The following is a 13,627-nucleotide window of genomic DNA, read 5'->3' on the forward strand; positions in this document are numbered from 1 at the left end:
GGTCTATACACTTTAGGGTTAGGGTTAGGGTTAGGGATTTTTCATTTTAAGGCCCCCATATTGTCCACTACAAAATTTGAAGGCCCTCCTACTCGTAGTTTCTATCCAATACTTGGCATAACTAGACAGATTTGAATATTCATTATAAAAATAACCAAACACAAAAAATCTAGATTTTTATTTGTTTGGTCTTATTCTGAATAGTTTTAGGTCAAGTTTATCGAGGCCCCCTAGTGGGCCCTGGCCCCCTGGTTTAAAAAAAACGATACTGGAAAATATTCATATTTGAACTAACCATGGTTTGAAACAACCTTGAAACAACCAGCATTTTTAGAGTGTATTAAAATAATTTGTAAATGTTCATTTATGTTAGTGTAGTTTAAGCAAAGTCAGAATTCTGAGTTTAAAGTCAGAATTCTGAGTTTAAAGTCAGAATTCTGAATTCTGAGATTAAAGTCAGAATTCTGAGTTTAAAGTCAGAATTCTGAGAATAAAGTCAGAATTCTGAGATTAAAGTCAGAATTCTGAGATTAAAGTCAGAATTCTGAGATTAAAGTCAGAATTCTGAGAATAAAGTCAGAATTCTGAAAATAAAGTCAGATTTTAAATATTTTTTTCACCAGTGGCCCTAATCTTCTTCCGTAGTATAAAGCCTCTACCAAACGCATTAATGTATTTCACAGCTTGCTACTGACCTCTAGCGGTACGCATTTGAAGGCACGTTGTGTGTTGTTTTACAGTAGCCTACACAACGTATTATTTATTAATCTTTTTTTTAAAATATTATATGAAATAAATTGTTACTCGAGTGCGTTATTTATAACATGTATGACTTGATGTGTTTAAAGTGTTAAAATACTATTCAGATTCTGCAAGCTGCTTTCGCTAACTTAATAGGCCTGCTAACTTTAATGGGCCATCTTCTGTGTTTCCTGAACATTTTCTGTGATAGTCTGCTTTCAAAGGTTAAGCTTTTCATATGTTAATAAAAGGCACCAGCACCCTGCCGTCCCATGATGGCACATAACACAAACCTTTAATGCCTTTTCAAAAGATGCTACCTTGGAGGCATTAACAAAACCCCCCATTTCCCATCGTATGGATTACCAATGTTTCGAGCGTATGCAAACGATTTAGGTCGATTTAGATATATCAGGATCAGGATAACTGTAAACGCTGCTCTGCATGTGTTCAGCACTGTGAAAGAAGTTGTTGGAGAGTTGAGGGATGTACCATTGTGACAAGGGGGACACGGTTGTTTGTTCACGTAAATAAAACAAATGGAACGAAGAATATAGATACCACACGTTTTTAGACATCTGAAATTGACTGTGTTGTATTGCGAATTTATTTTAAATCTGATCTCTGGTGTCAGTGCCAAGCTTAAGGGAATACGTGGGAGGCAGCACATTTAGTTAGCGCGAAGTGGTATCGCCCATTCTTCAGCGTCTCGCTTACATCAATGTGGAATGCGGCGGTGGAGAAAGCGTGGATAAATCAAATCCCATCATAATGCGTTGCGTAAAGCTTTGACGACTCCGTTGGTTTTCCTGTTGTTATGAAGACACAAGGTATGGTCATATTTTTCCTTAATAAACGCTTAACATTGTTTTATATATTTAAGAAACTATGCCTTCACTGCCCCTAACTTGTAAACGTAGCTGTTCAAACTAACGTAACTTATTGCTGCTTCCGTAGACAATTGTTAAATGTTCTCTCATGTGTAAGTTAAGTCGCTTTGGGTTAACGCATTTGCTAAATTATGCACTTCGCCGAAATGAGCACGGGCGCAAAATGAAAACTGAGCTCATTCAGGACTGCCACTTAAAGTTTTGCAACTGTTCAAACTGTTGAGTGTTGTACATCTCGTGTGTTTGATTTTACCTCGTTTTAAAAGATTTTAAATTGCATACCATAAAGTACAAAGTAACACTATTCACTAACAGTGATGACACCGAAAAGTTGCTGCAAAATAATTTTTGATTATTTTTTTAGTACGACGTGGTCGTATTTTATGTAATCACTACAATAACTTAAATAAATATACTATAACTATATATAAACCCATTTAAAGACATACTAATATAATTAAATGAATGCATTTTATGTAATCACTACAATTACTTAAATAAATAACTATATATAAACCCATTTAAAGACACTAATATAATTAAATGAATGCACTAAAGCATTACATAACTGTAATTTAAATGTAAAACAAATAGTGTGTATACTATACAATATTATTATACTGATTCAACAAATACTTTAAACAAACTCGTTCAACTTTAATTTCGTGATGGACAGTAATTTGCTGTTTGTGCTGAGGCTGACATTGTATATGTGATGCTAATTTTGTACCACAAACTACCGCATTAAGTCAGCACTTGTTGTGATTGTAATGTATATGGAAGTACGGTGTTGTGTGGACTGTGAAGAGAAGTTACAAAGCTTTGTTTATAGCTCAAAGAGGAAAGAAACTTTCCCAGGTAAGCGTGAGAATCACATGATTACATTGTGTCACTATGAAAAGGGGGATATTATTTTACACGCCATTCATTTATTCAGACCGGAAAACTGATTTCTTCAATTGAGGTTTGGTTGGGTTATATAAGACAACAGATCAGTCAGTCACTGGTTAGAAGCTTAAAGCTATTAAATACACTATAGTCTCTCATTTCTTTGTCCAGCGCTCATTATTCCTCACTGTGCAGTGACCAGTTATCCAGGAGTGATCGGGAGTGATCAGGAGTGATTTGAGTGGGCAGGCATCATAGGGAGGTGTGCAGACCAGTGAATGTGAATAGCCCTGGAATCTGTGGCTTTGTTGGTTCATAGCCAGGGTCGGCCAAAGAGGAGCCAAGCAGCGTGTGTGTATTGTGTGCTGTCGACAGCTCAGTTTTAAGGCTCTTATTAGCACCTCTGGACGTGGCCCTTTTACAATGACAGGCACTGAAGTGACATTTTTATTTCGTCCACTTGTGTGGCAACACATTGTCTTTTAAATTTGACTGTTTGCTGGTCTTAAAACGTCATCTTTTCAATAGTGTTGCAGATTCTGTGTTAATCTGAATTGTTTCAAATGAGTTCATGTGTCAACACATCATGATCAAAGTCACTTCCTTCCTATTCATATCAATAGCGGTCAGTTGCACCAAAAAAAGAGTAGTTAGTTAATAATGAATATAGTTTCCTGTCTAATTGCTATATTCAGCTTTCTGCTTGGTGTTGACCTGCATTGACATTTAGGAGTACCATGCATGCATTGTATCTCTTTAACTTTGTAAACCTGGAGGAATTGATCAGAAATAGTTTTTAATACAGCGTGCTTTATTTAGAGTAACAGTTCACAGTTGTATATATAAAATATCTGTCCACTTTTCTCTGTGGTGACAACGAGACTAAACAGGAACAGACTAAAGCCATAACATACTGATTTCAAAGAAACATTGCACTTCCTTTCGGATAAAGAAGAATAGATTAAAACAAGGCATGATTGTATATACAATAAAATGTATCATTTTTGCTACTCATTCTGGTAAATACACTTATAATCAATGTATATCCTAATGTACAATTAATGAACTTTCCAAATGCTTGGTTACTTACATCATTTCGTCTGTTATTATTATTTTACTACTTGGTTATTATAATGGTTTGATTCAACATGTGAGGTAACCACAAACATTTTCCCTTAACAGTAATACCAGCCCAGTGTAAAAGAGAAGGTTAAGCCTGCCTCTGTGAGGTCTATTATTTTTTTGTGAGGTCTATTATATCTGCTGAGCCTTACTGTAGTAGTAATGAACTTACGGAGAGAAAGTACTCTAGAGTTTTACCGCCTGAGGGATTCACGCTGCGCTGCAGTGCTGATGGTAGAATTAAAGCCGGGGGAGACGTTTAAGTCCACATCAGAGAATCCGTCTGTGCTTTGGCTTGTTTGAAATCAATTTCCACTTTTCATCCTCTTTCTCCCATGATGAGTACCATGGCCACACAAGTATAAATGCTGGGGTGTGCTGCGGTCATCCTCTGTTTTATCCATCAGAGCTGTAATTACGCAGTGTCTTATGATAGCTACTAGTTTGGAGTAATTACATGTCACTAACTATTGACAGTTGTGTAAACAACATGAAGCATATATTTAAAACCAAGTTTGAGAGATGACCTATTCCTCAAGCTACTCAAAACAGTTCCTTAGGGTTAAAGAGTGCAATGTTGTTTTTAAAGGAGACGTTTCAGAACACTTTTATTAAATGTGAAATAAATCTTTGATTTTTATTTTTTTTTTGCACATATAAGATTAAAGGAATAGTCAATTTTCTTAAAAGAAAAATCCAGATAATTTACTCACCACCATGTCATCCAAAATGTTGATGTCTTTCTTTGTTCAGTCGAGAAGAAATTACGTTTTTTGAGGAAAACATTCCTTTTTCTCATTTAAATGGACTTTAATAGACACCAACAATTAATACTTAACTCAACACTTAACAGTTTTTTTCAACGGAGTTTCAAAGGACTATAAACGATCCCAAACGAGGCATAAGGGTCTTATCTAGCAAAACGATTGTCATTTTTGACAAGAAAAATAACAAATATACACTTTTAAACCACAATTCCAAAAGTCCAGCGCGACCTAACGTAAATGCGTAGTGACGTAGGGAGGTCACAGGTTACATATATAAAACGCACATTTGCGGACCATTTTAAACAATAAACTGACACAAAGACATTAATTAGTATCATTCCACATACAACAACGTCGGAAAGGTCCTCTTTCAACACACTTGTAAACACTGGGGCGGAGTTTCGCCTTCGTCCTCTGTGACCTCTTGACGTCATGACGTATTGCGTGAGGTCACGCTGGCGCTTTCAGGACCGGATCTAGACGAGAAATTGTGGTTTAAAAGTGTATATTTGTTATTTTTATTGTCAAAAATGACAATCGTTTTGCTAGATAAGACCCTTATGCCTCGTTTGGGATCGTTTATAGTCCTTTCAAACTCCATTGAAAAAAACTGTTAAGTGTTGAGTTAAGTATTAATTGTTGGTGCCTATTAAAGTCCATTAAAATAAGAAAAATCCTGGAATGTTTTCCTCAAAAAACATAATTTCTTCTCGACTGAACAAAGAAAGACATCAACATTTTGGATGACAATGGTGGTGAGTAAATTATGTGGATTTTTCTTTAAAGAAAATTGACTATTCCTTTAAGGTCTGAACTTACTATAACCATTATTTTTAGAGGATTTAAAAAATATTTCCTATAGAATTATTTACATTTTTAGATGATCATTATCAAAAATTATCATTACCGCAACATGATATTACATTGATTAAATATATGCATTTACAAACTCATGTTTCAATAATTAGAACTAAAAAGTTGTCTATGTACTATGACAAACAAAATTTCATCTTTTATCTGGAGAGAAAAAATACATAACTTTTTAAAGTATTAAAGTCATTTGATTATTGCAAAATGTTGCTATATAAATAGCGATATGCACATTTGTGATATTTTAAAATAATTTAATATATCTTGCTGCCGTAAGTCAAAGTATGCATTTTAAGTCAAGGTATAGTACTCCTGTATAGCTCAGTGATAATGCATTGCATTAGCAACGCAAAAGGTTATAGGTTTAAGCCTAAAGACCACACATACTGATACTATATAATTTTTACCAGTATAAGTATTCCCTACGACTGAACCCAAAAGCTTAGAATGCAATGCAATTGCTTTACTAGTTAAGTTACAAACCTTTAACTATACATCAAACTGTGCATGTAGTGTGAACAGGTCCTGAGTAAAGGTTAATATGCAACCGTCACAGTTCACCAGTTTTCCCATTGTGCTTGAGCTCCCAGTCCGAAGAGCAGGATGGGGGAGATCCCCTCAATAATAAAACTCTCCGACTCCCATGCATGCTAATCCAATATATCTCAGATTCACGGGAAGAGGAGAGATATGAATCTACAGACTCCCATAGAATGTCAGCTTAAATTTGTAGACAGGAACCCCTTGGGTTCACATAGCTAATCCCATGGAAATCCAATGGATGTAGGACTAACTAAACAGTTCCTATATCCTCTCACAACTGTCCTCATGGGTATGTTGGTTTAGATTTGCGACCCACCACTGCTCTTTCTGTTAGTCTTAGACAAAGCTGCCTCCGCAAACTTTGGTTTTGGAGTTCAGATGACAATAGAAACCTTGTTTTTTAGCAGATGAGTGGTACTGACTCCCACTTCCTGTATGAGATTTCACAGCAGGTTGTTGTACTGTATAATCGAAACTTTGTACAGTTCACTAGTGCTGGCCCAGTGGTTAGCAGATAAACAAGCTTTAATTAACGCTCATTGTTTTGTTTTAATCACCCATAGCAGCCAAACAGCGCTTTTATACTGTGCTTAATGGCCTAGTGTAGTTCTAGGATTGTTCCCAATTCAAAATGAGTTGTGGTTAACTAAGCTTATGTGAATTGTCTGAAATAGCACATTTGGGCCTAGCTCCTGCCGGGAAGTCCCAGTGGTGTTTGTTTTAACACAAATAACATGATCCAGAAAACTCATTCACTTCCTGCAAAAATGTCCTGTAGCTAAATGTGGTCAGTTCAGAGTTCATTGCTCAGTTCAGTGTTTGTGGAGCTCAGCCCATGGTTTTAAGAAAGACGTTATTTCTGTGTCCATTAAAAGATTGACATGTTGCAGGAATTTTGCTGTTTTTTTTTTGCCTACAGACAACATTGTCAATCAGTTCTTTGTTCACACAAATTAGCAAAAACTGCTAAAACGCTGTATTAGGCATGCCAGGTCATTTCTTGGCGATGTCACAAAATATATATGAGCTATGAACATTAAATCAATCAGTAGTTCCATAAAAATGTGGAGGATTTTTGTGATTGTTCCGGGCAAAAATCTTTGATCTTGTGGCACGTCTTCTTAAAAAAATGCGCTGGATATTTGCGTGATATCATGCAATTAAATTGCAGAAACTTGCAAAAATTGCAGAAACTTGCAAAAATTGCAGGAACTTGCAAAAAATCTTTCTGCTAAGAAATATGTGACTTTTTGCTACGAAAATGCGGGCATTATGAAATCATGCAAGCCCTGCATATTTTGCACGCGTAAATCTGCAATTTATGTGGTGAAAGTGCGGTGTATTTGAAAAAATATGCCCCCCCCACATAAATATGCGGACTTTGGCTGATTATGCATTGAATCATGCGATCACATAATCACGTTTTTCTGGAGGGACTGTGTAATACGCACGTGCATGATGTCACCATTCTTACAATTTAGCATTTTTGTAATTTACACAGAAACAATAACAACATCATGTTACAAAAACTTGCATTAAAACATGTTTTTTTAAAGTTAGCATCTTTAGGCCCCCAAAACACTCGTTGTAAACGATTAGCCAAAAAAAAAAACATTTTCCGTCTTTAGTTGAAATAAGTGTCAGATAAACATGCGCTAAGTCTTACTTAAATTTTTTGACAAATTACTGTAGTCAATATTAATAAAATAAACTAAATAATAGTTTAATTATTTTATCAGTTTAAAGGTGCAGTGTGTAATTTTTAAAAGAATCTCTTGACAGAAATGCTAAATAATATACAAAACTATATTGTCAGGGGTGTATAAAGACCTTTCATAATGAACAGTTATGTTTTTATTACCTTAGAATGAGACGTTTTTATCTACATACACCAAGGGTCCTCTTACATGGAAGTCACCATGTTTCTACAGATCCCTTAACGGACAAACTTTTTTTACTAAGTTGTCGCCGACGATGACATGTTTGTCCGGTGGCGGCTACCGTAGCTTCTCTATGCGTTTCAGAAGCAAGGGGTGATCACTGAACTAAGCCATTGATTGCAATTCACAACCTCACCACTAGATGCTGCTAAAATGTACACACTGCACCTTTAACAATACGTTTAAAAGTTAGTTTTGTACCATGCACAAATTCTTAAGTACGTGTTTGTGTTTTTGACACTAAAGCCACGGAGTATAGTCTGTTTTTTATGTGTTTGCGAATGTACGCGTGGTCGAACCCACAGCCTTGCAAAGTATTGATTATTTGACTCGTATGTATACACAGATGTTCAACGCATGCGCATTGCGACAAAATGTAATGCATCTCTTGGGCTACATACTACATTCTCATGTAGGTGCATGTGCGACCTACACAACGTACAATGTACATGAGGTTTAAAAAATTTGGTGGTGCGCGAACAGTACACGGGCACTCTTCTGATGACAAAACATGCGTCATGCGCACTGTATGCGGACCCTCGGGTACGCGTAAAAAATGGACAGAACTTGTGTACTTTCCAATGTACTTGTAAGTGGCAGAAAGATGTTTTCGGCAGAGACTGGTTGTAAAACCAGATACTGGCATGCTCCAGCAGTCATGTTTCCTTGGTCATTTGTTAGGTGACAGGAAACTTTCCTGTCTGGGAGCCGGGGCGGCTCCTATAGGCATTTAACTGGCATTCTTAGAGGGTCAGTATGGGAACAGGGATCTTGAATGTATGCGAGTAATGCACAAGAACAGCAGGTGCAATGTCTCCCACGGTACTCTGAAGAACTGTTACATTGACATCTGTGTGTGTGTTGCTTTTCTCTATAGGTCCGAATGTAAGAGTAGATTGCCGCCTAGGCTATACAGGGCTTCACTAAGGCTAGCGTATCCATAGCAACGGCATTAGCATTACTGTACAAGGAATGTTATTAAACAACGGGTTGGTTGGATATTTTAATGATAATCTGAAATTTTCAGCATGTTAAATGATGTTAGCTCCAGGAGAGGGCAGCAGGACTGCATTGTACAACACTTAAGCATTTTTAGTCGCAGACTTCTTGTTTTTTATTTATAGCTTATATAAATCTTTAATGGAAATAAACCTTTTATAGCATTTCTTCTATTGCATTAGTGCACCATTTATTTTTAATATGTTATATATGTATTGATTTGTTTAGCATCACAGCAGTTGCGTAACTTGTTTATACCATATGGGGGGGAAATCAATGCTTTCTTTGTACCAGTATGTAAAAGTGCTTATAAGCAAAGACAGCAGGAAGAAGAGTTATGATAAACCACATCAAGTGGCTACAAGCTTATAGCAGTGATTGGCAAACAGTTTCACCCACACGTGCAGGTATTCACAAGTCACGCCCAAGTTCATTTCACAGTACAAACTCTCGCCGGCACATATTGAGTGTCAGATAGCTGTGTCGGAGTCATCTGTGAAGTCATCTGATTCACTTTACACATTACTGGATAGAGAGAATCATTGTTTCTCATTATGTGAGTGTCTTTTTTAATGTTTGTATTTTTGGCATCTATAACTCTGCATCACATTAACATTTGCATTGTTTTTTATTTGTTTAACTAGTTTTACTTGTTTAGTTCTTACTGGTGTTGTTTTTGATATCATATCTACGAGTTGCCTTAGAGCTCATGTTTGTTATATAAGGTCAGATTTTGTTATTGTTTCAAACATTTAAAATCGTCATTTGATGCAGTCAGAGTATATGCAATTTTGCGTATATTAATGTGTTTTAATTCACACATTAGTATGTTAAGACTCAAAAATAGTTTTTCAGTATTGGTTAGGGTTTACTACAGTATATAATTGATTGCTGGTAAAATACATTAATTTAAATGAATATCTCTTTATGACTCTATATTTTTGAGTTGTTAAAGTTGTAATGTCAGGAGTAATTGGCACTGTTATGTGTTTAGTGTCAGGAGTAATTGTTATATTGTTAGTGTCAGTGTGTGTAACACAGTCCTAAACAGTTTCAAAGTAATAAAGGCACAGGTGCCATAGATGTAATATCTAACATCTGTTAATCATTGTACCAGCTGTAGATATTCACAGCTTACTCAAACGTTGTCGTCATGATGTCAAGTAACACTTCATTTTGGCAGACGGGAAGCCGTTGAGACTCTTGGATTTGTCATAGACGTACACCACAGTACATATGTGTCACAAGCTGCTGATGCACTGGACTTTAGCATTTAATGTCACACAGTTGTGAAATGAAGCAAAGACATTCAGCGTTATTGTTTTCAGCTATATACGGTGATTATAACTCGTATAATTCTTATGACACACTGCCTACAGTTATGACAGTAGAGCTGTACAGTAATAGTCATGTTTGCACATGCGGATTAGTCATATTCATGAGTGTCGCAAATAATTCACAAATCCATAGCTAATGTTTTCAATTTCTTAAAAGTAAATGCATTTTAATTCCTTACAAGTGTGAATGTAATGAATCGAGTCAGCCGTTTCTATTGGGAGCATTCCAGGATTGTAATCGAAGCACAGCACACCCTTGTTCCTCCTGGAAAATGGACATTTGAGTACTACTACTAACTTGAATGCCCTCCTAGTTAAACCTCACCCTAAGCCCCTGCTGACACCGCATAGCTGAGAGGCGTAGTTAGACAGTGATTTTTTGGTGGCCATGCATGTGAAAACTATTGTTTGCCAGATTTAGTCCCCTGGAATCTGCTTTGACCCCTGTGGCTTTGGGTCAGGAGACACTACACGGCTGAAGGGCTAAGTGGTTACGCGAGACTAGTTTCTTCACTTTGGCTCGAACAGCCATAATGGTCTTTGGTGAATTATTGGGAGTGTAATAAAAGTTGTGCTTACTTTGTAGGAAATAGTGAAGGAAAGGAAAACCAAGTCTTTCACTTTGAAGACAACTTGATCAGCTGACATGGAAGGAAAAGAGGAGATCAGCGACACTGATAGCGGGGTTATTCTGCATTCTGGTATGTTCATTCTCAATATATTATATATTAAATCTGTGTAGCTGATTGTTGCATGGATAAATTTCAAAATGTGTAATGATGGTTGTTATTATTTGGTTATTATTGACGTTTGCATGAATTTAATTAATTTTAAGCAGTGGGTGTTGACTTCAGGTAAAGACATAATGGTAGCTTTTGTGTTTTAGCGTATTTGCAAATGTATGATTCATGTACTACACCAAGGGTGTAACAGTCATTAGCAACCACAGTAAAGCAGGTTTTATAAAGGTCAGAAGGAATGCTCGCAGCATTATTAGCCACAAAATAAGTCTGTTTTTACACTAAAATCTATACTTAATTAATCTGTTTCTTCCGCTGAAGTTGAATTTTTCCTCATTGTTTACTTTGTGTGCTGTCACGCCGGTAATCGGAAATGTATGTTGAGGAATTTTGTAGATAATTCTTCCGGACATGCCAGAGGCATTTAGCTAATATTCCAAACGTCTGTCCTTTGTTGTCACCCGTTTAGCCGTTGTCTGTAAAATGAAAACCACCATTCATCACCTTCAGTTTCACTGTTGATCATATCACAGTTATCTATAAGTATTTGTTTCTTGAAAGTCTGCATCAGATTCAGAAATATGCAAAAGCTCATGATAAATTGAATACCTAAAGTCACTTTAGATTAAAGTGTCTGCTAAATGCATGAATGTAAATGTGTACATTGAGTGAACACATTTTTTAAATGGTTATTTTAGTTTCCTGAAAGTCTATATCAGATGTAGGAAAGGAAAGGAATAGTGTGTTTTTAAAATACTGTGGTATTTAGTAAATCTGTTTAATAAACACTGATTATGAATCAGCATACTTGGCATTTGACTGTAATAAATCAAATACTGTATTTGTAATGTAATAAATAAAGTAAGTAAAGTTACTAATAGAAGTACACTATTATACTTGTATTTTGTTTGTAATAGAGTGCCGCAGGGATGATGTATTTTTGTGGGCCGACCCGAAAGTTAGCTGGACAGTGGTTTCCTCGCAAAAAACGATCATACATTTTATGACAAAAAATAAACTCTGTGGTTAAAGGGACACTCCACTTTTTTTTAAAATATGCTCATTTTCCAGCTCCCCTAGAGTTAAACATTTGATTTTTACTGTTTTGGAATCCATTCAGTCTGGCACTACCACTTTTAGCATAGCTTAGCATAATCCATTGAATCTGATTAGACCATTAGCATGGCGTTAAAAAATAACCAAAGAGTTTCGATATTTTTCCTATTTACATATTTTTCCAATTTAGACCATTTTGATATTATGCAATACTCGAATATAGTCTCCTGGTATTGAAAGATACTAAGGGGACTATTTTCGGCTGCTGCGTAATATCATTGCGCCTCCTGCAGCCATGTTACAGCAAAAAGTCCTTGATTATTACGTTAGAATGAGAGTATAGTTCCTAGCCATATCGGCCTAGAAAATTGAAACTTTTAATTTTCGATCGGTCTTAGTACACGATGTAACTACAGAAGAGTCAAATTTTAAATAGGAAAAATATAGAAACTCTTAAGTTATTTTTATCAAACTAGATGCGCGAATGAGGCGGAATCGCGCCAACCGCACCACGCTAAAAGGCTTTTTCGCCCCGCAAGACCTCTAGACGCACGTCAACGTGTCTTTACATTGACCTAACATTGAAATCACTCGCACATCACACCTTTACCGCGGCTTGTCTGAACGCAGCATAACAAAAGTTAAAGACACTTATGCTACGTACACACCAAACGCAAGGCATTGCGTTACTCGTTCTAGATTACTCGTGAGATTTAACTTCACATTTTTTTCGCTCGAGTTATATTTTTTCAACTTGGGCGAAGATCAAGTTGAGGCGAATAGCTCTCATATTGTGTCATTCACATCGCCCCACGCGAGAACGCGTCTGATTGCGTCTTTGCATTGACTTTGTATGTAATCTACTCGGGCAAATCGTTGAACTCGCATCTGGTGTGAACCCACAGTAACACGTTTTGTCCAACAACATTATATTCACAGATAAATACAACGTTTATGAATTTTAAAGTGTAAATGCATTTACAAGAAATAAAAAAGCCAAATTTCATAAAAGTTGTAATTATCTGTGAAGATTATCTTGTTGGACAAAACATGTAAGTGTCATAAACTTTTGTTAAACACAGATCTTAATTTTGCGATAATCCAAAAGGCTATGGGAAAAATAAAGGGCTTTTCGCCAGAAAAACAGTGTCCCGCTAACTTCTGGGTAAGCCAACAAAAATGCATCATCCCTGGGGCACTTAATGTACTTTGTGTGACCCTGTCTGTGAAATTCAGGCTAAAGTCTTATAATATAATTGTGAGATTAGGAACATCAGAGTTTAATTTTACTCATTGATTTCACGTTGATTTTAGTCTATGACATAATTTAATGCAGTTAAAGACATCAAGGATATATTTTCACAGAATGTTCTTTATATAATGTAGGATGATTTTATGTATAAATCTCCAAAAAAAGTCTTTGAGCTGGGTTTTCACAGGAAGAATCACATTTAAAGGACATGTTTTCTGCTATCATCTTGAATCTGCTTTTCATCTGAACGTGTTTGTTGTATTTTAGGTCCTGACAGCCCCACCACAGTGATGAAGGATGTGAACACGCACACTCGGGTCATGAAACTAAAGCAGCAGGATTTGGAGGACAGGCTGAAGTTGTGTTTACTGGAGCTCAAGAAACTCTGTATCAGAGAGGCTGTGAGTCAACATTTGCTGATCAACACCAACATATAGGCAGACTAACAAAACACTAAGATAGGGCATTCATGGGTGATTCGG

The 13,627-nt window shown here is 36.3% G+C and overlaps 1 protein-coding gene across 3 annotated transcripts in view; it reads left to right on the forward strand.

The window, feature by feature from the left end:
• inavab (innate immunity activator b) overlaps window positions 1–13,627 on the forward strand; it is a 50,098-nt gene that overhangs the window by 25,255 nt on the left and 11,216 nt on the right. Inside the window, exons 1-3 of one of the 3 annotated variants that reach the window (XM_055183711.2) lie at window positions 1,419–1,571; window positions 10,684–10,798; window positions 13,413–13,546. In XM_055183711.2, coding sequence (XP_055039686.2) covers window positions 10,744–10,798; window positions 13,413–13,546 — 189 coding nt within the window. In that variant the 5' untranslated portion in view covers window positions 1,419–1,571; window positions 10,684–10,743. Of the gene's footprint in view, window positions 1–1,418; window positions 1,572–9,188; window positions 9,317–10,683; window positions 10,799–13,412; window positions 13,547–13,627 lie in introns of those variants that run through there. The other 2 variants (XM_055183710.2, XM_055183712.2) reach the window with 2 other exon arrangements.

This window comes from Misgurnus anguillicaudatus, chromosome 14, assembly GCF_027580225.2.
Source record: "Misgurnus anguillicaudatus chromosome 14, ASM2758022v2, whole genome shotgun sequence".
Lineage (NCBI taxonomy): Eukaryota > Metazoa > Chordata > Actinopteri > Cypriniformes > Cobitidae > Misgurnus > Misgurnus anguillicaudatus.